At 48.0% G+C, this 24370-nt stretch overlaps 1 protein-coding gene across 1 annotated transcript in view; it reads right to left on the reverse strand.

The window, feature by feature from the left end:
- TCERG1L (transcription elongation regulator 1 like) overlaps positions 1 to 24370 on the reverse strand; it is a 343152-nt gene that overhangs the window by 299345 nt on the left and 19437 nt on the right. The window contains exon 2 of the mRNA XM_040437737.1: positions 21640 to 21783. Coding sequence (XP_040293671.1) covers positions 21640 to 21783 — 144 coding nt within the window. The remainder of the gene's footprint in view (positions 1 to 21639; positions 21784 to 24370) is intronic.

Consider the following 24370-nt stretch of genomic DNA (forward strand, 5'->3'; position numbering starts at 1 on the left):
ACGGTCACTACAAATAACTTGACCAGCTAAAACAGTACAGATTTGTTTAAATAGGGTTGTGAGGCCTGTTTTTTTTTTGCGCTGTGTGACAGGCAGGGCTTTTTTTCTCAGAGAAAAGGTGGTGGAACTCAGCCCCCCTCCCCTGGCCACGCCCCTACCCACCCCCTAGGACCGCCCCCTAAAACCGCCCCTTTAGAGAACAGGGATGCAAGTAAAATTTGGGGGGGCTATAAAAGTCCAGCCCAGCAAAGAAACCCCCCAGATGGGGATGGCACTGTTAATGGGGGATCTGGGGATGGCACTGTTAATGGGGGATCTGGGGATGGCACTGTTAATGGGGGATCTGGGGATGGCATCCGCAGATCCCCCATCCTATAACAGTGCCATCCACAGACCCCCCCCATCCTATAACAGTGCAATCCACAGACCCCCCCACCCCATAACAGTGCCATCCACAGACCCCCCCATCCTATAACAGTGCCATCCACAGACCCCCCATCCTATAACAGTGCCATCCACAGACCCCCCACTTCATAACAGTGCCATCCACAGGCCCCCCACCCCATAACAGTGCCATCCACAGACCCCCCACCCCATAACAGTGCCATCCACAGACACCCCCTCACCCCTTAACAGTGCCATCCACAGACCCCCCCCACCCCATAACAGTGTCATCCACAGACACCCCCTCACCCCTTAACAGTGCCATCCACAGACCCCCCCACCCCATAACAGTGCCATCCACAGACCCCCCCTAAACAGTGCCATCCACAGACCCCCCCCCTTAACAGTGCTATCCACAGACCCCCCCACCCCATAACAGTGCCATCCACAGACCCCCCCACCCCATAACAGTGCCATCCACAGACCCCCCTGTCACGAACTATGGATCCGATCGCTCCGGATCCCACAGCTCTGACGTAGTGGTCTGTGACGGAGTCTGCGCACACACAGAGACCTCACGTGACCGGGGTATTACCATTCGGCTAACACCCCCCCACTACACTTCGGTAACTGCCACCACGTGGGTTCCCGGTCCACGAGCCGACTATCCGGGTCATTCACTATCACACAGATCAGTGGATGAACCGGATATCTCTTACTGACCAACCGCAGTCAATCACCCCCAGCTACAATTCCTAAATGCAATTTAACTAACTACCTGGTAACGTCTCTTCAAAGGCAAGGTACGTTGTTCAGCAGCTTAGAATATGGAAGACTTGGCCACTTAGATTTTATAATCTTTAATAAGAGGTAAAAAGCAGTGCATACAAATCTAATGAAAATGACTATAAATCTACAGAATAATAATAACAATATAAATAATCACGACAGTTCAAATGAAAGGGAAAAAGGTGAAAGAATACTTAGTTTCTCTGGAGGCTTTCAGATGGTCGTTCATATGTCCTTTTTGAATCCTTGCAAACCCTGTTCAGTATGTATCAGGGGAGACCCTCAAAGTTCTTCTGATACAGGGATATGCCGTCAATGTCCAATTAAGTGTCTGGTGATGTTCCATGGGTCTCTCTCCTCTGTCCTTGTGCACAGATCTTTATGAACTCTGCCATGGGCAGGAGACTTACTCCTGTCAGCCAATGGCAGCAGAGTGACTGTGAAGCCCAGGGATTGGCCTCCAAGGGTTTTATTACCCCATCGAAGTTCATTTTCCTACAATGAGGATTATACTTAAGCCTGTATCTCCCTGATACATCGGCATATTTTTATACAGAATACATATTTGCGATCCTTATTTATTTACATACAGAATGAGACCACACACGGTAATGCTGGGACCTGTAGTTCTTCTACCACCCATAGGTGAGCTACAGAATCACATCCTCTGGTCATATTTGATACCCAATTAACCACAATACTCTGTAGAGCCTGGATCTGGTGTCAGAAAGGGCATAAGTTGATTCATAACTGAAATATGAAAGTGGACTGGTTTTATGCCCAGAGCTAATTAAGGGCTATTAGCTCTCCTCAAACCAGACCTGGAAATTAATGACGTCACGCTCCAGCCAGGCTTGACAGCGAGCTGATCTTTATCTTATAGGACAGAATGAGCTGGGCCTGGTATAGCCTTTATGACCTTTTATAGCCGGCCTCACAGAGTAGTGGTAATAAAAGTGTCCATCTATATCATACTTGACCCAGGCTTCAGGAAGATGAGAGTTCACTGTTCTTTTGCATAGGCCAGAAGCATACAAAATGGCTACCCAGAGGAATTATGTATGTATGCCGGCACACCTCCCTCTTTTAAAAGGTTGCCTGGGGAAATGGCCACAAGCCTATTCTACAGCAACCCAGCCGTCTCCGGCCGATTCTCCCTGCCGCGACAACCCGTCGGCATTTCCATGTAAACTACCTTTTCTGTGCTGCATGGTGAAGTTGTACTGCTGCAAAATCAGGCTCCATCTCAGCAGTTTCGCATTGTCTCCTGCGAGACGTGCCAACCAGCTGAGGGGATTGTGATCGGTGATCACTGTGAAATTGCGTCCATACAGGTAGTGTTGTAGCTTTTGCAGGGACCACACAATAGCTAAACACTCCTTCTCTATTGTGGAGTAGCTGGTCTCCCTGGCCAGTAACTTACGGCTCAGGTATAGTACAGGATGCTCCTCCCCGGCCTGGTTCACCTGACTCAGGACTGCACCCAGACCAAAGGCGGAAGCATCCGTGTGGACCACAAACTTCAGAGTGAAATCTGGGGCCTGAAGCACAGGAGAACTGGCTAGTGCATCCTTCAGGGCCTGGAAGCCTTGCTCGCATTCCGGCGTCCATGACACCATCCTGGGCAGCTTCTTCTTGGTCAAGTCTGTCAGAGGCTTGGCCAGGGTGCTATAGTTCGGGATGAACTTCCTATAGTACCCGGCCGTTCCCAAGAAAGACATGACCTGTTTCTTGGTGAGGGGTGTTGGCCATCTCGTAATGGCTTCCACCTTCTCTATTTCAGGCCTCAGTGTGCCTCCTCCTACTCTGTGGCCTAAGTAAGTGACCTCATTCATGCCCAGCTGGCACTTGCTAGGCTTAACAGTTAGTCCAGCCGCAGCAAGTTTGTCCAGTACTTGCGACAGGTGCACCAGGTGCTCCTTCCACGTGGGGCTATACACGGCAATGTCGTCTAAATAGGCGACAGCACATTCTTCTAGTCCTTCCAGCAAGTCATTCACAAGCCTTTGAAAGGTGGCTGGCGCATTCTTCATCCCAAACGGCATTACAGTAAATTTGTGTAAGCCGAAAGGGGTGATGAAGGCCGACTTCTCCTGAGCCTCCGAGGTCAGGGGAATCTGCCAATACCCCCTGCTCAGGTCCATGATTGTCAGGTAGCTGGCTCCTGCCAACTTATCTAACAGTTCATCAATCCTGGGCATGGGGTAAGCATCCGAGGTTGTGATAGCATTCAGTTTCCGATAATCCACACAGAACCTGGTTGTCTGATCTTTCTTCGGGACCAGAACCACCGGTGAGGCCCAAGCGCTGTGGGATTTCTGAATGACCCCGAGCTGCTTCATCTCCTCGATCTCCCTCCTGAGGTCTGCCTGGACCTCCATTGAGACGCGGTAGGCGGACTGCTTTGTGGGAGCATGTGTACCTGTGTCCACATGATGGACTGCAAGGTGTGTTCTCCCGGGTTTCCCTGTAAAAGTGTCATGGTGAGCCGTCAACACTTCTAAGAGCTGAGATCTCTGCTGGGACGAGAGTTGAGGGTTGAGGGTTAAGTCCACCTCCAACTCTCGAGTGTCAGCTAGCAGATCTAGTAGGGGGTCGGCCTCCTCCCTTTCGGGCAGGCTGCAAACCGGCATAACATGTGGCGTTCTCTCGTGATGCTCCTTGAGCATGTTGACGTGAAACGTCTTCTGTCTCCTACCTCCCTCTCCAAGGCCCACCACATAATTTACCTTACTCAGACGTTTGACAATGGGGTACGGCCCTTCCCATGCAGCTTGCAGTTTGTTTTGCCGCATCGGCAGCAGGACATAGACCTTCTGCCCCTCCTGGTAGATTCTCTCTCGGGCAGTGCGGTTATACCACTGCTTCTGTTTGCTTTGGGCCTGCACCATATTCTCCTGTACCAGACCTACAAGCGACTCCATTTTGTCTCGGAACCTGAGGACATAGTCCACTACAGAGACTTCCGTTCCGGCAACCTTGCCTTCCCAAGACTCTCTGATTAGGTCTAGGGGACCTCTTACTCGTCGCCCATACAGGAGTTCAAAGGGCGAAAACCCGGTTGACTCCTGGGGAACCTCTCTGTAGGCAAATAGCAGGTGAGGTAGATATCGTTCCCAGTCCGTCCCTTGCGCCTCCACGAACGTCTTCAGCATCTGCTTCAACGTCCCGTTGAAGCGCTCACAGAGGCCGTTTGTTTGTGGGTGGTAAGGGCTGGCTACGATATGGTTCACCTGTATTTTCCTACAGAGCCCCTGCATTAGTTCAGACATGAACTGAGGTCCTTGGTCGCTGAGAAGCTCAGCTGGGAACCCCACTCTCGTGAAGATCCCCAGCAGGGCGTCCGCAACCTTGTCAGCCCTAATGGAGGATAACGCCACTGCTTCCGGGTAGCGCGTCGCGTAATCCACCAGGGTTAATATGAACCGTTTACCCGAACTGCTGGGGATGGCCAGTGGACCAATGATGTCCACGGCCACCCTCCTGAAGGGTTCATCAATTATCGGTAAGGGATTCAATGGAGCTCGGTGACGGTCTCCTGCTTTGCCAACTCGCTGACAGGTGTCGCAGGACCTGCAGTACTTGGCGACATCTGCCCCGAGGCCAGGCCAGAAAAAATTCTGCATCACCCGGGACTTTGTTTTGGTTACTCCCAGGTGACCAGCTAAGGGGATCTCATGAGCCACTTGCAGTAATTGTTCCCTGAACTGCACAGGTACAATAAGCTGCCTCTTGAGTGGCCCCACCCTACTGTCACTGTGGGAGATGTCCTCCTTATACAGTTTCCCATTGTCCCAACACACTCGGTATTTGTCTCCCTCAGTGGGAGGGCTGGCAGCTAACCCTCTTAGCTGCTCCAAGGTAGGGTCATCTCGCAGAGCCTGCTCAAAGGCGGCACTACAAGTCCCAGCCAGCTGTCCTGTGGCGAACAGGGACAGTGGCTGAGGCTCTGACGCGGTTAAGTCCACGGGGTCCGAACCAGTGGAAGGGGACACTTCCACTTGCTCTTCCCCAATGGAGCGTTCCGCTGCGGCTTTTGCAGCCCTGCGAGTGACGGGCAACACAGGCACAATAATGTCATCACATTTAACATTTGCACAACTTGAATCAGTTAAACACATATCCGCTTCCTGTGTACATACACCCGCCATCCCCTCTACATCTCCTGTCGTAGGAGAACTGCTCCCACACACCCCACCTCCCACCTCCCGCGGTCCATCCCCAAGGTTTCCTGATGTTACGCAAACATCCTTGCACAGTACCTCGGTATGTCCAGGGACCTCCATAGGGACGGGTGAGTCCTGTGTGCTTCCAGGGGGCACGTAGCACGAGACCAATCGTCCTAGGTCAGTGCCTAATAAAACATTTGTGGGGATCTCCGCAGAGACTCCCACCTCCCTTACTCCACTCCCAGCCCCCCAATCAAGGAAAACACGAGCTAGGGGAACATTAGGGCTCACCCCCCCAACTCCCGTGATGGTGAGGCTTTTGCCGGGAATAAGGTCTGCGTCATCCACTAGTTCAGGCCGAACTAGTGTGACTTCGGCTCCTGTATCGCGGAAGCCTGTGGTGCACCGGTTGCCCACAGTAACCGACTGTAGGTTGTCTGCGGTGTGTCTTGCAGCTCCATTCACCAACAGCACAGATGATGGGTTGCGGGCAAGCTTGCCAGGGGGTGCTGTCTTCTTCTCCGGGCACGAGTGGCTGAGGTGTCCTGGCTTGCCGCACGCATAGCACTTGCACACGTCTGTCGGTGCTGGCTTGACTCCTTCGGGTCTTTGTGCAGGCCTGTGAAAGGGTCGCTGGACAGGAACCGACAAAGCTGGCCGGGAGGAAGAAGCAGATGAAGAGGTTCCTCCCAGGCGGGACAGAGTGTCTTTGAATGCCCGAGTGCTGGGCATGGCGACGTATTCATCGGCTAGCTCGGCCGCCTCTCGCGCACTCTTCGGCTTGTGCTCACATACATATTTTTGCACATCCGTGGGGCAATTGGAGACAAACTGTTCTCGGACCATCAGATCCGCCAGGGACTGCTTGGTGTCCTCTGTGAGGGGATCAGACCACTGTTGGAAGGTGGTCTGCAACTTGCCCAGATGGTCCATAAAAGTATCTCCGGGCCCTCTCCGCAGGGACCGGAACCGTAAACGGTAAGTCTCTGGAGTCAGCTGGTATTTGACCAGAATAGCCTTTTTGATGACCGCGTAACTGGTACGCTCTGCTAATGGTAGTCCGACCAGGGCCTCCATAGCTTTGCCCTTCAGGGCAGACATTAGATGTCCCGCCCACTGCGGCTCTGGTACCTGGTACTGCTGGCATGAGGTTTCAAAAGCATGCAGGAAAAGATCAATGTCACAGTTCTCAGACTCCATCACAGGCAGTTTTGGCTTGACCATCAGGGATGGGCCTGTGGATGTAGCATGCCGGTCGGACCCCTGAAGCTGTACTCGGGCCATGTCCAGTTCATGCCTGCGGACAGCTTCCCGTTCTGCAGCCTCGCGCTCAGCCTTGCGCTCTGCCTGACGTGCCTCCAGCAGTCGAAAATATAAGTCCGGGTTACTGAGCATTAGTTGGTCCAGACCATTTTGGGATGGCATAGAGACAGAGTTATGTCCAGCTAGAGGACTGCAAGCCCCAGCAGGCTGTCCTCCTCCTAGTTCATCATCCTCATTCTGGAAGGGGTCACCTGGCTCAGGGGACCCTGAGTGTCCTCCATTCTCTGAATCCTGCAGGGATGACTCTTGACTCCTCCGTGCACATAACTCCTGGATAAGGACAGTCTTATTTTTCCCATATACTTGGATACCTTTGTGCTCACACAGAGCTGTTATATCAGACATGCTCAGAACGTCATAATTCACGGATTCGGACATTATTGCCAAATAAAAGATAGGACAGAAAACAAGAGAGAGGGGAGGGTACTGTCGTGAATTATTATTCTATCAAAACTAATGCACTGTGCTTCGTCTTCCAGAATTTTTCAATCCTTTAGTACAGAGTTATGGACATAACTTCATGCACTAATATTCTAAGCATACAGAATCCCGTAAGCTGCCACCAGAAAATGTCACGAACTATGGATCCGATCGCTCCGGATCCCACAGCTCTGACGTAGTGGTCTGTGACGGAGTCTGCGCACACACAGAGACCTCACGTGACCGGGGTATTACCATTCGGCTAACACCCCCCCACTACACTTCGGTAACTGCCACCACGTGGGTTCCCGGTCCACGAGCCGACTATCCGGGTCATTCACTATCACACAGATCAGTGGATGAACCGGATATCTCTTACTGACCAACCGCAGTCAATCACCCCCAGCTACAATTCCTAAATGCAATTTAACTAACTACCTGGTAACGTCTCTTCAAAGGCAAGGTACGTTGTTCAGCAGCTTAGAATATGGAAGACTTGGCCACTTAGATTTTATAATCTTTAATAAGAGGTAAAAAGCAGTGCATACAAATCTAATGAAAATGACTATAAATCTACAGAATAATAATAATAACAATATAAATAATCACGACAGTTCAAATGAAAGGGAAAAAGGTGAAAGAATACTTAGTTTCTCTGGAGGCTTTCAGATGGTCGTTCATATGTCCTTTTTGAATCCTTGCAAACCCCGTTCAGTATGTATCAGGGGAGACCCTCAAAGTTCTTCTGATACAGGGATATGCCGTCAATGTCCAATTAAGTGTCTGGTGATGTTCCATGGGTCTCTCTCCTCTGTCCTTGTGCACAGATCTTTATGAACTCTGCCATGGGCAGGAGACTTACTCCTGTCAGCCAATGGCAGCAGAGTGACTGTGAAGCCCAGGGATTGGCCTCCAAGGGTTTTATTACCCCATCGAAGTTCAGTTCCTACAATGAGGATTATACTTAAGCCTGTATCTCCCTGATACATCGGCATATTTTTATACAGAATACATATTTGCGATCCTTATTTATTTACATACAGAATGAGACCACACACGGTAATGCTGGGACCTGTAGTTCTTCTACCACCCATAGGTGAGCTACAGAATCACATCCTCTGGTCATATTTGATACCCAATTAACCACAATACTCTGTAGAGCCTGGATCTGGTGTCAGAAAGGGCATAAGTTGATTCATAACTGAAATATGAAAGTGGACTGGTTTTATGCCCAGAGCTAATTAAGGGCTATTAGCTCTCCTCAAACCAGACCTGGAAATTAATGACGTCACGCTCCAGCCAGGCTTGACAGCGAGCTGATCTTTATCTTATAGGACAGAATGAGCTGGGCCTGGTATAGCCTTTATGACCTTTTATAGCCGGCCTCACAGAGTAGTGGTAATAAAAGTGTCCATCTATATCATACTTGACCCAGGCTTCAGGAAGATGAGAGTTCACTGTTCTTTTACATAGGCCAGAAGCATACAAAATGGCTACCCAGAGGAATTATGTATGTATGCCGGCACACCCCCCTTAACAGTGCCATCCACAGACCCCCCTTAACAGTACTATCCACAGACCCCCCCCACCCCATAACAGTGCTATCCACAGACCCCCCCACCCCATAACAGTGCCATCCACAGACACCCCCTCACCCCATAACAGTGCCATCCACAGACCCCCCACCCCATAACAGTGCCATCCACAGACCCCCCACCCCATAACAGTGCCATCCACAGACCCCCCCCTTAACAGTGCCATCCACAGACCCCCCACCCCATAACAGTGCCATCCACAGACCCCCCCCTTAACAGTGCCATCCACAGACCCCCCATCCCATAACAGTGCCATCCACAGACCCCCCCTTAACAGTGCCATCCACAGACCCCCCCCTTAACAGTGCTATCCACAGACCCCCCACCCCATAACAGTGCCATCCACAGACCCCCCCACCCCATAACAGTGCCATCCACAGACACCCCCTCACCCCTTAACAGTGCCATCCACAGACCCCCCCACCCCATAACAGTGCCATCCACAGACCCCCCCTTAACAGTGCTATCCACAGACCCACCCCACCCCATAACAGTGCTATCCACAGACCCCCCCCCACCCCATAACAGTGCCATCCACAGACACCCACTCACCCCATAACAGTGCCATCCACAGACCCCCCACCCCATAACAGTGCCATCCACAGACCCCCCACCCCATAACAGTGCCATCCACAGACCCCCCACCCCATAACAGTGCCATCCACAGACCCCCCCACCCCATAACAGTGCCATCCACAGACCGCCCACCCCATAACAGTGCCATCCACAGACCCCCCCTTAACAGTGCCATCCACAGACCCCCCACCCCATAACAGTGCCATCCACAGACCCCCCACCCCATAACAGTGCCATCCACAGACCCCCCACCCCATAACAGTGCCATCCACAGACCCCCCACCCCATAACAGTGCCATCCACAGACCCCCCCTTAACAGTGCCATCCACAGACCCCCCACCCCATAACAGTGCCATCCACAGACCCCCCCCTTAACAGTGCCATCCACAGACCCCCCATCCCATAACAGTGCCATCCACAGACCCCCCCTTAACAGTGCCATCCACAGACCCCCCCCTTAACAGTGCTATCCACAGACCCCCCACCCCATAACAGTGCCATCCACAGACCCCCCCACCCCATAACAGTGCCATCCACAGACACCCCCTCACCCCTTAACAGTGCCATCCACAGACCCCCCCCACCCCATAACAGTGCCATCCACAGACCCCCCCTTAACAGTGCTATCCACAGACCCACCCCACCCCATAACAGTGCTATCCACAGCCCCCCCCCCACCCCATAACAGTGCCATCCACAGACACCCACTCACCCCATAACAGTGCCATCCACAGACCCCCCACCCCATAACAGTGCCATCCACAGACCCCCCACCCCATAACAGTGCCATCCACAGACCCCCCACCCCATAACAGTGCCATCCACAGACCCCCCCACCCCATAACAGTGCCATCCACAGACCGCCCACCCCATAACAGTGCCATCCACAGACCCCCCCTTAACAGTGCCATCCACAGACCCCCCACCCCATAACAGTGCCATCCACAGACCCCCCACCCCATAACAGTGCCATCCACAGACCCCCCCCCCCTTAACAGTGCCATCCACAGACCCCCCACCCCATAACAGTGCCATCCCCGGCCCCCCCCTTTAACAGTGCCATTTACAGACCCCCCACCCCATAACAGTGCCATCCACAGACCCCCCACCCCATAACAGTGCCATCCCCGGCCCCCCCTTTAAGAGTGCCATTTACAGACCCCCCACCCCATAACAGTGCCATCCACAGACCCCCCCCCTTAACAGTGCCATCCACAGCCCCCCCCCCCATTGCCGTTCCAGTACAGTTATAGAATGTGTAAAATGAATAATGATTCTATTTATGAGGCCCCCTCTGTAGTAGAACATTCAATATATCCATGATCCTACTCACAGGGCTGTTATATCGTAATCCAGGCCGGCCGGGCAGACGAGCGGCAGCGTCACTGACTGACGTCACCAGCTTCATTCATAAAGTAGGCCGGGCACGTGACGTCAGTCAGTGACGCTGCCGCTCGTCTGCCCGGCCGGCCTGGATTACGATATAACAGCCCTGTGAGTAGGATCATGGATATATTGAATGTTCTACTACAGAGGGGGCCTCATAAATAGAATCATTATTCATTTTACACATTCTATAACTGTACTGGAGCTGGGGGCCGGAGCACAGTGTACGCACCGGCCCCCAGCTCCTCCTCCCAGTCCCTCCCCGCTGATACATCCAGCCTGCGATGCTGGAGCACGGCAGGCGGCGATGTCAAAAGGTGGCGGAACGCCGTTCCGGTGCATTCCGCCAGAAAAAAAGCCCTGCTGCAGGTATAGGTTTAATCACAGAATCAGACTTCTATCTGCACGCTAGCGTGTGTCTTAGGTTTTTCTGAATGACACTATCAGCACCTTCAATGTAAGATATCCTTTTTGGGATAGATTCCAAGTAGGCCTCAAATACCAGAAACTAGTTATTTTGAGAATGGCAAATTTGGGAATAATTTTTCAACCCAGAAAAAAAATTGTGCTTTTACGGTCACTACAAATAACTTGACCAGCTAAAACAGTACAGATTTGGTTGAATAGAAATGTCAGGTCTATTTTTTAGGCGCTGGGTGACAGGCTCAACTTGCCCCTGATGTAATATATGGCCAAAAAATAACCACACTGTTGATGGTTAAATGCACTTGGGTGACACAGGCTCAGCCTGCAGCTGATGTAGTATATGGCCAAAAAATAACCAGACTGTTGATGGTTAAATGCACTTCGGTGACACAGGCTCAGCCTGCAGCTGATGTAGGATATAGCACAAAATAACCACACTATCGATGGTTAAATACACTTGGTGATAGCTTGTGCTGGCGCACCACAAGTCACAAAATGGCCGCCGATCACCCCAGAAAAAAAGTGATCTAAAAACGCTCTGGGCAGCCTCAAAAAAGTGAGCAAGTCAATAATAGCACTTCAATGATCCACAGCTGCAGATCGATCACAGAATGAAGTCTTTTGGAGGATTTAATCTGCCTAATCTCGCCCTAACGTCGCAGCTGCAACCTCTCCCTACACTGATCATAGCAGAGTGACGTGCGGCGCTACGTGACTCCAGCTTAAATAGAGGCTGGGTCACATGCTGCACTGGCCAATCACAGCCATGCCAATAGTAGGCATGGCTGTGATGGCCTCTTGGGCCAAGTAGTATGACGCTTGTTGATTGGCTGCTTTGCAGCCTTTCAAAAAGCGCCAAGAAAGCACCGAACACCGAACCCGAACACAGACTTTTACGAAAATGTTCGGGTTCGGGTCCGTGTCACGGACACCCCAAAATTCGGTACGAACCCGAACTATACAGTTCGGGCTCGCTCATCCCTAGTTATAAGTGGAAAAAAGAAAAATATATTTGCTGTTCAGCGGTGCATTGATATGTTCTCAAGCCCTTTGTAGAGTGTATAAGTGGAAAAAATAAAAATATATTTGCCGTTGAGCGGTGCAGTTATATATTCTAAAGCCTTTTGTTGAGTGCATAAGTGGAAAAAAATAAGGGCCTATTTGCTTTTCAATAGTGCAGTTATATGTTCTAAAGTCCTTTTGTGGAGTGTATCACTAGAAAAATGAAAAATATATTTGCCGTTCAGCGGTGAAGTTATATGTTCTAAAGCATTTTGTGGAGAGTATAATGGGGAAAAAATATATATATTTGCCGTTGAGCAGTACAGTTATATATTCTAAAGCCTTTTGTGTCGTGTATAAGTGGAAAAAAATAAGGGCCTATTCGCTGTTCAGCGGTGCAGTTATATATTATAAAGCTTTTTGTGTCATTTATAAGCTGAAATAAATAAGGGCCTTTTTGCCGCTCAGTGGTGCAGTTATATGTTATGAAGCCTTTTGTGGAGTGTTTAAGTGGAAAAAAGAAAAATATATTTGCCGTTCAGCGGTGCAGTTATATGTTCTAAAGCCTTTTGTGGAGTGTATAAGTAGAAAAAAATATATATATATTTGCCGTTCAGCGGTGCAGTTATATGTTCTAAAGCCTTTTGTGGAGTGTATAAGTGGAAAAAAATAATGGCCTATTTGCCATTCAGCGGTGCAGTTATATGTTCTAAAGCCCTTTTTAGCGTGTATTAGTGCCACAAAAAAAGTATTTCCCATTGTGTGGTGAAGTGAGAAAATTACAGCCCTTTTTTGCATGTATTAGTACAAAAAAGTGCTCATTAGCCATTTTGTAGTGAAGTGAGAAAATTACAGACTTTTTTGGGGTGTTTTAATTTCCTTTTTATTTATTTATTTGATCTAACAGTATGTCAGACAGAGAAGTGCCAGGCCCTGCACAGGGGAGTGGAAGAGGCTTAAATGTTTCTGGCGCAGGCACAGGTCACAGCAGAGTAATGGGGTGTGGATACAGGAGTCGCAGCGAGAGGCCTGAGCTCCCAGTGTCATCTAGCGGTCGTATCTTGAGCAGCAACCCAGCAGTTCTTGAATGGTTGACTCGGTCATCCACTTCAACCCAAGTGACATCAGACACCCCCAGCCAAGAGTCAGTGGGTTCGTCAGAAACAACCCTTAGTTGGCATTGCCCGGGAGCAGGCCCTGTGCCCTCAACTGTCCTCAACCTGCCTCTGTCCTATTCTGTTCCCTCAGCCAGAGAAGTATTATATGCTATGGGCTCAGGCCCACTATACAGCGAGGACAAGCTACTAGAGGACAGTCAGCAGCTACTGGCCAGCCAAGATATGGAGAAGACATCCTCCGCTTCCTCCGCTAGACGGTCAAGTAGTGATGAGGAGAGTGGCGTGGAAGCTGGTGTTGGGAGCAGTCAGGATCCTGACCCAGAGACCGTTGAGGAGGACATCGGTGACGTGCAGACATTATTAGCTGATTATGATGTAGCTGATCGCACTTGGGAGTCGGGTGAATTAGTCACTTCATCATCATCGGGAGAAGAGGGTTGCAGCTTGCCTGTGAGGCAGCGGCGGAACCAGCAAGTTGCTACAGATGTACCATGGTTAGCACTCCTTTTTTCTGAGATTTCTGAGTTTGGTTATCTAATCTAAGCAAACACCTTCAATTGCTTTTCAATGGCTTTTGTCTCAAGATAATAAAATGAGTTAAGAAATTTGAGTTAACAGCGGGAGTGCTAACACCGGTACATCTGTAGCATGGCAAGGAGTCAGCAGGATGGCAGCAGTAAGAGGTCGGTTGCCAAACGTGCCCGGGGTAGACCACTTGCTTTACAGGAGCCTACCTGCCCGGAAAGTAGTGGTGCTTGGGTTCACGGAAGCAGCGGCGGTAGCAGTCGGTCAGTGTGTAGTGTTGGGGGTAAAATCACCTACTTGGCGGTGTGGCAGTTTTTTGTTAATCTGGGGGAGGAGGTGAACATGGCCATATGTAGAATCTGTGGGCAAAAGGTAAAGCGTGGCAAGGGTGCCAATTTTGGCACCACGGTCCTGCGTCAACATATGCAGCGTCACCATAAAGTGGCCTGGGAGAACCTTGGCTCTGATGTGGTGGTCCAGCCTGCCGCAGCAACCGCTTCATCACCCAGTGGCACGCACCAGATTTCAGGCAGTCAAGGCTCCACCATCTCAGCCGAAGGGAGCTGTCTGTCCTTACCATCATCTGCTGGTCCTGATGCTCCTGCTCCTCCTCCTCTATCTCCTCGGCAATCATTCCATCAGCAATCGATCACCAATGTGATTACCAAGAGTCAACAGTATGCGTGCACTCATCCAACAGCGGAGAAGCTAAATGTGCTCCTGTCCAAGTTGCTGGTGCTGCAGTCCCTCCCTTTCCAAGTGGTGGATTCTGCACCTTTTAGAAAACTGATGGCTTGTGCCCAGCCGAAGTGGAGAGTCCCAAGCCATCATTTATTTGCTAAAAAGGCAATACTAGCCCTGTACACACACATGTAGAACAGAAGGTGGGCCAGTCCTTGAGCCTGTTGGTGTCTACCAAAATGCACGGCAGCGCCGACGTGTGGAGCTGTAACTATGGTCTGAAACAATACATGTCCTTTACAGCAACTTGGCCAGGTGACGCCACTTCCGCCTCCACGTTCTCACACCGTTGGTCCTGCAACTATGTCCGCCTCTGCCTCCTCATTCTCCACCGTATCCTCAGCCTCCACTGCAGGGACAATTCACAGTGCCCCTCCAGCATATCACATGTGCAGGGCATGGCTGTGTCACCCTGTTCTGCACCTTGTTTGCCAGGGCGAATGGAGTCACATAGGGGAGGAACTGCTCCGTGTCCTTCATCAAGAAATCGAATCCTGGCTTTCCCCGCGACAACTCAAAATCGTAACCAGGTGTCGGTGCTGTGTCAAGGAGGGATGAGCCATGTGCCCTGCATGACACACATGTTCGATCTGGTTGTCAAGCCGTTCCTGAAGTCTCTCACCCATCTGCAAGACATCGACGTTTCCACCCGTTGGAATTCCACCCTCCATATGTTGGACCAACTATACAAACAGAGAAATTATTTCCTGATGATCCAAGGGGACAGACGTACTCCTCTGTGTAACTTCGATGTCAGTGGCAGCTCATGCGTGACAACTGCCGTTGTCTCAGGCCCTTTGAGGAGGCCGCGTTATTGGTCTGTCGCCAGTACTATGGGATGAACAACGTCATTCCACTGCTTCATGTCCTGAAACAGATGCTGGTAAATCTGGCTGGTCAGGTAACTGGAGACGTGGCGCCTAGATCTCACGGCCACATGAGCTCTGTGGGGGCTGAACTGGAGGAGGAGGAGGACACTGGAGCGCAAGCAATGTGTATCGAAATGGGTGTTTTTTTCACACTGGTGACAGGAGAGGAGGAGCAGGAGCAGCTAGAGAAGCTACAGGGCGATGAGAAAGACGAGGCAGAGGACCCAGACACACCGTGGCAGTATGCAGTGGAGATGGAGGCAGGGAGTCCCTCCGAGTCACTTGCACAAATGGCCCGATGCATGAACACTTGCTTATGTAGTGACAGTTGAATTGTCACCATTCGGCAGAGGGATGGCTTCTGGCTCTCCACCTTGTTGGACCCTCAATACCGGTCCAAAATTGGGGCATTTTTTACACCCGCTGAGAGGGAGGACAAAATGAACTACTATAGAGACAGCCTATGTAGTGAGTTGGCCACTGCCTATCTGCGCCATCACCCATCCTCTCGCAGGTCTGACCGGGAGGGCCCTCTGTGCTCATGTTCCTCTGCCATGGCTGCTGTGGCAGGGTTGGGGGGGAGGAGCAGTTCCAGCAGACCATATTTACCCGAAGAAGAACTCGCCTGTCCACCAAAAATGTGAGAGACTGACCCACTCTGCCACCGGATCACTCTGTGATCTCCTGATGCTGCTGCCACCTCCACACTATGTCACCTTGCCACTCTGTGGTCTCCTGATGCTGCTGCTGCCACCTCCACACTATCATTGTGCCACTCTGTGGCCTCCTCCTGATGCTGCTGCTGCCATCACCTTCGCACTCTGTCATTGTGCCACTCTGTGTCCTCCTGATGCTGCCGCCACCTCCAAACTCTGTCATTGGGCCACTCTATGGTCTCCTCATGCTGCTTCCACCTCACCACTATGTCATAGTGCCACTCTGTGGACTTCTCATGCTGTTCCCACCCTCCCCACTTCATGACTGGGCCACTATTTTGCCTTTTGGCCTGGCTGACATCATCATTTATTTTACCTTTCTTCTGATCTGTCAGAAGGAAGGAAAAAAAGAGACGCACAACAGATCCTGTCTGTGTAAGCAGCTGTAAGGCCTCTATGGTCCCATCAGAATTGGCTTGTGATTTGGTAGCCAAAAGCAGGAGTGGCTACAAAACACAAAAGACATACAAATATTCCATTTACGTTTCATCTGTTTTGGCTCCGCTGCAGTTTTTTTGGGCATTAGCAAAACTGAGGTATTACTGACCAAATGCTGACCGAGTGAAGGCGGATGCTCCACAGACAGGATCCGGTTTTTTGGGGTTATTGTTCTGACGGATCAGAGAAAGGGCAAAATAATCAGTGACATCAGCACAAACTTACTGCTGACACCCTCTCCACTCTGGGGGGGGGGGCTCTACTTGTATAACCGTTTAGAAGAACAGGTTCTGTAGACATCTATATGGAATCAGCTGAAGACGGTGTAAAAGGAGTGCGCTTCTTCTTGGTGCAAACATCGATCTGTAAGGCTGAATTCATACTGGAGTTATTTGGTCAGTTTTAGCCCTGTGACTGCCCAAATAAGTGAAGTGTGCAGTGATTCTAAGAGCGACGCCTTTCAACTGCATGTCATACTGACTCACAGTATTATTTCACTACCATAGCAGACTCCCTATGCGTGTTACTGCAAGGCACAGCATTCTACACCACTATAAAGGCTTTCTGCTGCCAGGAAATAGCCGTTTTTTAATGTGATTCGCCGCAAATAATTTCGTATCAAACCGAATTTTTTTTTAAAAATTTGGCGAACCTGCCGAATCGAATTTTTGAAAAATTCGCTGACGTCTAGTCATAAGGAAATATCCAGCTCCTCCTCTATATGCATCTTGCTGACTTTTCTAGGACCTGGAGATCAAGAAGGATGATTTAGAAGATGTAAATCAAGCAAAAGCTGAGGATGGTCATCATTTAGACCTAGCCCCCCTAAGGGGTGCAGACTGGATGGTATTGGTTGACATGCTGGCAGTGGAATAATAAAGGCTTCTATCTTATTGGTATTGAATTTTATATCTTAGTTTACGGCTGATGTAGGAATAAGTAAATGTAGGAATACGCAGCATAATTCTCCCTGCACTTTCCCTACAATCTCCCTGCACTCTCTCAGCACTCTCTCTGCATTCTCCCTGCACTCTCCATCTCCAATATTCTTCTATAAATTGTTTTCAGCAACACTGTCCCTAGCGCATGAGCGCTTGTCATATCTCTCCCTATGCTCAGCTGAAAGGACAATGGCGGAGAGCACGTGGGGATTAGGGTTTTATAGGGCTGTGACATCTCAGGGGATGGCTTTCTGTGGACTGGCTGGCTGCACACCATTATGAGTGATCTTGCATTCCCGGGCTTGTATCCTCTACATTTTGTTTGCTTTGTAAAACATGCAGCCGCCATTCTAGGAAAACCTGATTTGTTACCACAAAGCATGAAAAAATTCTGATTCGTTTCGAATTGAAGTTTTCCTAAACTTTGGACGGAATTCTGCTTTGAATGCTTTACTTTGCTCAACACGTGCTCAAACAAAGTGGGTTCCGGCTGTATAATAAAGTTGATACCCGCCAGCAGTGACTGGGAAAGAAGATGACTCTGAACCCAGTTTTTTAACTCCTCAGATGCCACTGTCAATAGGGACTGCAGCATCTGTGGGTTCAGACAAATACAGAGGGGTCCCTCTGTCTTCCGATTGGAGCCAATGCGGCAAAATTTCAGGGCTTTAATTGGTTACTATGACAGACTGGGGCTTTGTGAATGCTTTCATGCCTGTTAGGCCTCATGCACACGACCGTTCCGTTTTTGGCGGTCTGCAAAAAACGGAAGCCGCCCATGTGCCTTCCGCAATTTGCGGAACGGGCGGCCGTCAATATAAATACCTATTCTTGTCCGCAAAGTGCGGACAAGAATAAGACATGTTATATTTTTTTTGCGGGGCCGCGGAACGGAGCAACGCATGCGGACAGCACACGGAGTGCTGTCCACATCTTTTGTGGCCCCATTAAAGTGAATAGGTCCGCATCCGATCCGCCAAAACGGTGGCTCGGATGCGGACCCAAACAACGGCCGTGTGCATGACGCCTTATAGTAAGCTGCCTGCAAAGCCTTGCCTGTAGCATGGCCTGACAAGCAGCCTGTAAAAATACTATAAACAGTAATAATATTCTAGCAGAATATAGCTGTGATTTAAATTTTAGCACACAACGCTGTAAACACATAAAACATGGCGGAATTGACTCTTTTTTCAGTTGTACTCCACAAATAATTTTTTCCCTATCTTCCAATACAAGCTATGGTAAAATAAACGCTGCCATTCAAACATTTCCCACAAACAAGAAGCCCTCATATGGCTACGAGAACAGAAAATGGAAAAAGTTATGGCTCTTGGAAGGTAAGAAGGAAAAAACAAAAACACAAAAAACAAAATTGTCCCGGTTCTTTAAGGGGTTAAAATTAGAAATTCGATTTTCAGATTTTCCAGGCATTTAAAACACTTTCGATTCAGGTAGAATTGATTTTGTAAAAGGTTATGGAACTGAGCTGACACAGGAGTGTCCGGTTTCCTTCTGAGCACCGTGTGAACTGGGGAAGTGCGTCAGGATCTGACCTGGGTGAGCAACACATTGGTTTAATTAGATCTGATTTGTGCCCAAATTAAAATTCTTGGTCGATTTGGATGAATCAGACCGAAAAGACATTTTTGGAAATTCGCTCATTTCTAGTTAAAATCCTGAAAAAACACTTTAAAGACTTTGATTTCTCATGAAACAAATTCAGCACAATATCACAACATACAGTACTAGCAAAAACCCTCGACAGACTGCAATTCACATCAAAGCCACTGGGTGACCGCACCTAGCCACATAGAAGATAGACATCTCGTGACACAATATCTCAAAATCACGTTTTTTAATAAACCTGGTTATTTTCACTGAACATATCTTGGAACACGTTGAGCCAAGAGGAAAGGAAAGGAAGGATGCATCTGTATTTGGGCAATTTTTCTTTCATTTTAACTTCCTATGTTCAAAAATGAATGATCAAAATCTGTATATAGAGAATATACTGAATTGATACTGAAAGATTTGAATCCTCGGAGGTAAGGAAATATCTGCAGTGCCAGAATGTGTTGTGATCAGCCGGTGTCTGTTCAATAAAAACCAATCTGGGCTCGGCATTTCTCATAAGTATCGTTGTTAGGATTTAATGGAAAGATTTCCTTTCAGGTGTAATCAGTAATCTTTTCGGGAGACCAGAACTGGACAGGACTGGACATTGATTTTCTCTTCTCGCACGCACGGCTAGAGAGTCTTATCTTTTGTAAGCAAAACATGAAGTGTTCCAGAAATTGTTGAATATTTTCATCTAGCGGGGATTTTCAAATCCGCCGGGATTTCCAGTTCTCATTGCTCCATTTAAAATATAGAGTGTTGCTGTCATATCTGCACATTGTCCCTCAGCTGTATATATATATAATCATTTAAAGGCAAGGAGCTGCGAAGCATTCAGCCAACACATAGGACAGCAGTCCATGAAGCATCAGTCATTCCTCATGTACATTGGGGCTGCCTTATCTCCTAATATTGTTTTACTGCACGGTCAGCAGTTTCCTAATATATGTCTTTTATATCTAATCTCTCGCTCTTCGAGAAAGGGGGTAGAGATGGAAGGCACTGGTTGTTTTCTAGAAACAGCGCCACTGTTGTCCATTGGGCTGTGTCTGGTATTGCAGGACAATTTATGAACTCGAAGGGGAATGGCACAGCCCATGGACAAAAATAAGGGCTTATCCACAGATTTTTATGTCTATGTCCGTCCGTTTTGTAGACATAAAATGCTAATTGTTTTGCATTTGCAAAGATCTGAATTTGGTACATGTGGCAGTGTTATTTTACTCTGGTTGATCTGTTTTTTTTTTTTTTTTTGCATTCTTAAAAAACACAAGCTGTTTTACATTACATTTTTTTGTATTTTTCTATGAAATGGATCAGTGAAAGGCAAAAAAAAAAAAAAAAGGTTTGGCATCCCATGTAAGGCCCCATGCACACAACCATATTTTGCATCCATGTCCTCAGGGGTGCACCACCAATGAGGCGAGGTGAGACGATTGCCTCAGGCAGCACCAGGTAGGAGCAAGAGGCGGGAGGGGGGATGCAGCCGAAGGATTACCTGTTTCTGCAGTATAGTATTGGGAAGCACAATGGGCACAGTATGTGGCGCTGTATTATCCTGTATGTTTTGTAGCTCTGTATGTAATGTTTTCCAAGTATGTCTTTATGTAGGGCTGGAGGGAAGGGGTTAGGTTAAGAAACTGGCATTGGGGGGAGGGGGCGCCTTTCAGTTTTCGCCTCAGGCAGCAGAAAGGATATGTGCACCCCTGCATGTCCTGTCCACACGGCTCCGCAAAAAAACAAAATAAACAACGGCCACACAAGGATGTCATCCCCTGACAAAGCTATCGGTAAAATGCGTTGGGTACGTGAGGGCTTCTCATGCAGACCATTTTATGCTGTTACATTCTCTTTATTCCACCATTCTCAGTGGGGCACTGCATTTGCACTTTCTGCTCTTTATTCCATTGCAGTCCGTTTCGGATGCCACTATTCTTGATTCCCCAAATTTAGCCTATACATATACAGTATATTTACACCTTATATTATATGTTTACTTGTCTGCATTGAGTTTGTCCCTCACAGGAATTTTCTTTCCCTACTTTAATATGGATTCCTCTAATGTTTTAACTTTCATATATGTATTTTTTATTGCATCTAATGAAGGAAATATATTTTTATACTTTGTGGCTGTTTTTACTCTAAGCATTTGCAGCAATGTTCTTTGTAGGGTTCTTTGAATTTCTTGGGTGTGTCCTCACGATAGTCTAGTGATTGATAGGTTATTTAGTGGACAGTCAGAGAAAAGTGTCCATCCATGCACCACATTTATCGTCCAGCCTGAGCCCCTGGGATACATCTGGTGCTGGACTAAGCAGACAGTCTGCCATTTATAGGCTTAGAAAAATGTACCAATACATTTTAGTTTGCAACATTTTAGTGGCGCCATTCTGAACTCATAGTTGCCAACTGGCGCTGATTTTCAGGGTGTCCTAATTAGGTGCCCTAATTTTACCAGCTGAAATGTTGGTAGGTATGTGAACCCCACTGGTCAAGTGACCATGCACATAGAAGAGTGAGAACATTAAATCCTTGCTCCATCCAGAGGCATGATGGGAGTTACATAAAGATGATATATATATTTTTATCTACATTGTAGTTACCTTGCAATTAGGAGTTTTCTTTTCACCCCATCGTTTTCCGGCATGTTGAGGGATGGCGGACGTGTAAACATGTGGAAAAAGAGGAATAATTTCTACACTTGAAGAAGGTGAAAATCCAAATGCAGGGGAATGACCTCCGACCCACTGTGAAAGAAAAGTCATGCCATTAGTGCTAGTACATATAATGCATAAAAACAGTGAAGGTGGCCATACACCTTAGATTAACGTCTGCAGGACCAATGATTTTGGTGGGATCGGCCAGCCACCTAATCTGTATTAGATGTTTAGCCCATGCTCGTTAAGCAGATGTTAGGGAAAAAGGATTGGGCCTGTTGTATTTCGACATGCCCTAACCTTTGTTCTCAAGGTACAGCTGCCACTGGCAGTGGCTTATTCCCTTCACCCCAGCACATGCATACTCAGCTAAACCCAAGCATACATGTGTATGGGGAGGTCGGAAGGAAAAGACGTCAGTCAACAGCTATTGTGTACAGCCATAATAGTTCTCCCGTAGAAGATATAACATGTATTAAAACTATGTTGACACCAATCAGGTCTTGTCTCCATTGACATCCACTTTTTTTGGCCAAAAAGAATTTTGAGAAATTCTGTTTTGCACAAATGTGTCAGAAATGGCTGATAAGATATGTAATGGACAGAGAATACAATTTATACAATGTGCCCCTTTCCACTTTTCTCATACATAGAAGAGAGTAGGACCCAAGATTCAAAGTTAGCACGTTTTGCAACCAAGAACATAACAGCAGGTACCTCCCCATGCAGTTTCCATGACCCTAATATCCAACCCCCATGTTTGCCAATAAAGTTGCTTCTTGCAGGTGAAATGTAGGACCAACCAGGAGTCCGCTGTTGTCCGCTGTTGTCCCTCCTATAGTAGCCCCCTTCTTTGCATGAACTATCTTGGGGAATACAGTGCTATGGATAATGTCAGAGTTTTCCCTTCTTCTGATAAAATCAGCACCTGGATCTGAATACTTTTGTAATTGCATGGAATTAAAAATTGTATATAGCCACTGAGATATTCAATAAAATGTATCTGTACACCGGCTATTTTATATTTTTCTTACTTCTTTGTCCACCTTGCTGTGGTGGACGCACATGCTCAGTTTTATCTTTCAGCTGCCCCCTGAGCTGTGAAAGGGAAAGATCTACAGCAGAAAGTGCACAACCTCTGAGCTGCTAGCTTGATATAAATCTAGCAGAGCAATTGAAGTAATGAATGGCAATGGGCAGATCTGTGGATCCATGTGAGGTATAGGGCTGGTTCTAGCTTAATTAGTTAATTTTCAATTATGGGATAACCCCTTTAACTACTATATATGCCACAAATGTGTGATAGATCCAGGTTTAACCTTTTGGACTTGCATCCATTGGGAACTTACATGCTCACTTGCTCCTGTAACTCACATAGACTTATAGGGCCACTAAACTCTGGAAAAAAAAAAAAAAGAAAAAAAATCAAGTATAACCTTCTCTAGAAAGTTTCTACTGTAGTCCTTTCTTCATAGACATCTGCAAACTGCTGCAGAAAGCAGTTAAACAGATATCCTACAGGCAGTGAAGTGTCTCTTTTCTCCCTGCCTCTCCATCTTTGGCTGGAGACCGGCTCTGTGCACAAGCAGACAGGAAGTTCAGGCAGGGGTTTGGCTTAACACTGCAGTCACTCTGCAGGTCTGCATTCAGACTGTCAGACATTGTGAAAGAGTATGGAAGCTGCAAAGCTTCAGCAGTTCCTCACAAAACCTTCCAGCCTTTTCAGCCTGTCCACTCCACTCCAGCCAATTTTATTTCACCTAATTTACCTAATGAGAGAGAGTTCAGCAGTGCAGAGAAGTGGTGAAAAACCTATAAGGAACTTATTGATGTCACAATGTGGGTGGAGCTTGAGCTTTATGTGACAGGTTACTGTTCCCCTTAAGTTGTCAAATACTAGGAGTTGCAGTTTGTTCCTTCTCACTCCCTGAAATGTCGTCTGGGAGCCCATAATAACTTCTTAGAAATGCTGGGAGTTGTCGTTCTGTCTTCCTATATCCATCTTCATGTAATGACCACTAATGCACCATAATAACAGTCTGGACATACTGAAAGTTGTATTTCTCTCCTCTTATACCCTTTTCTATGTAATGTTTAACAGTCTGGTCATGCTGGGAGTTTTAGCTTCCTCCTCTTATACCCCTTTCTGTATAATGTCCACTGACGCCCCATAATAAAAGTCTAAACATCATGGGAGTTGTAGTTTTCTCCTCTTATGCCCTTTGTTCTGCCCAGCAGGGTTAGGGAAAATGATTTTAGATCACGTCTGCCTGAGATTTGGTATTTCTGTAATGATTAGTGTGGTTATAGCACCATTTAACAGTGTTAAATTGTATTACACTTTGTTTTTCTTGTTACAAAGACTGCTGCATTGTGGGTGGTGCAAAGCATTGTGGGAGTGCAAAGCATCCTGGGAAAGAGAAGTCTCTAATCTTCAGTCCCCAGAACACATCAGCAGAGCTGTCCTTCTGCATATCTCCTTCTTAAACTCCACCATCTTTGTAAAAGCATATCTGGTGAGAGATCTATCTTTGTTTCAGGGACATTATGTAATGCAGAGCTGTTCAGCTAGTTGTAACTGTCACTCAGGGAATTGTTACTACTGTTAGCTAGATATGTAGTCTTATGTTAGGCAGCCATTTTACCATGTGCTTCAGTGTTATGCAAATGTTATAGT

The sequence above is a fragment of the Bufo bufo genome, chromosome 6, assembly GCF_905171765.1.
Source record: "Bufo bufo chromosome 6, aBufBuf1.1, whole genome shotgun sequence".
Lineage (NCBI taxonomy): Eukaryota > Metazoa > Chordata > Amphibia > Anura > Bufonidae > Bufo > Bufo bufo.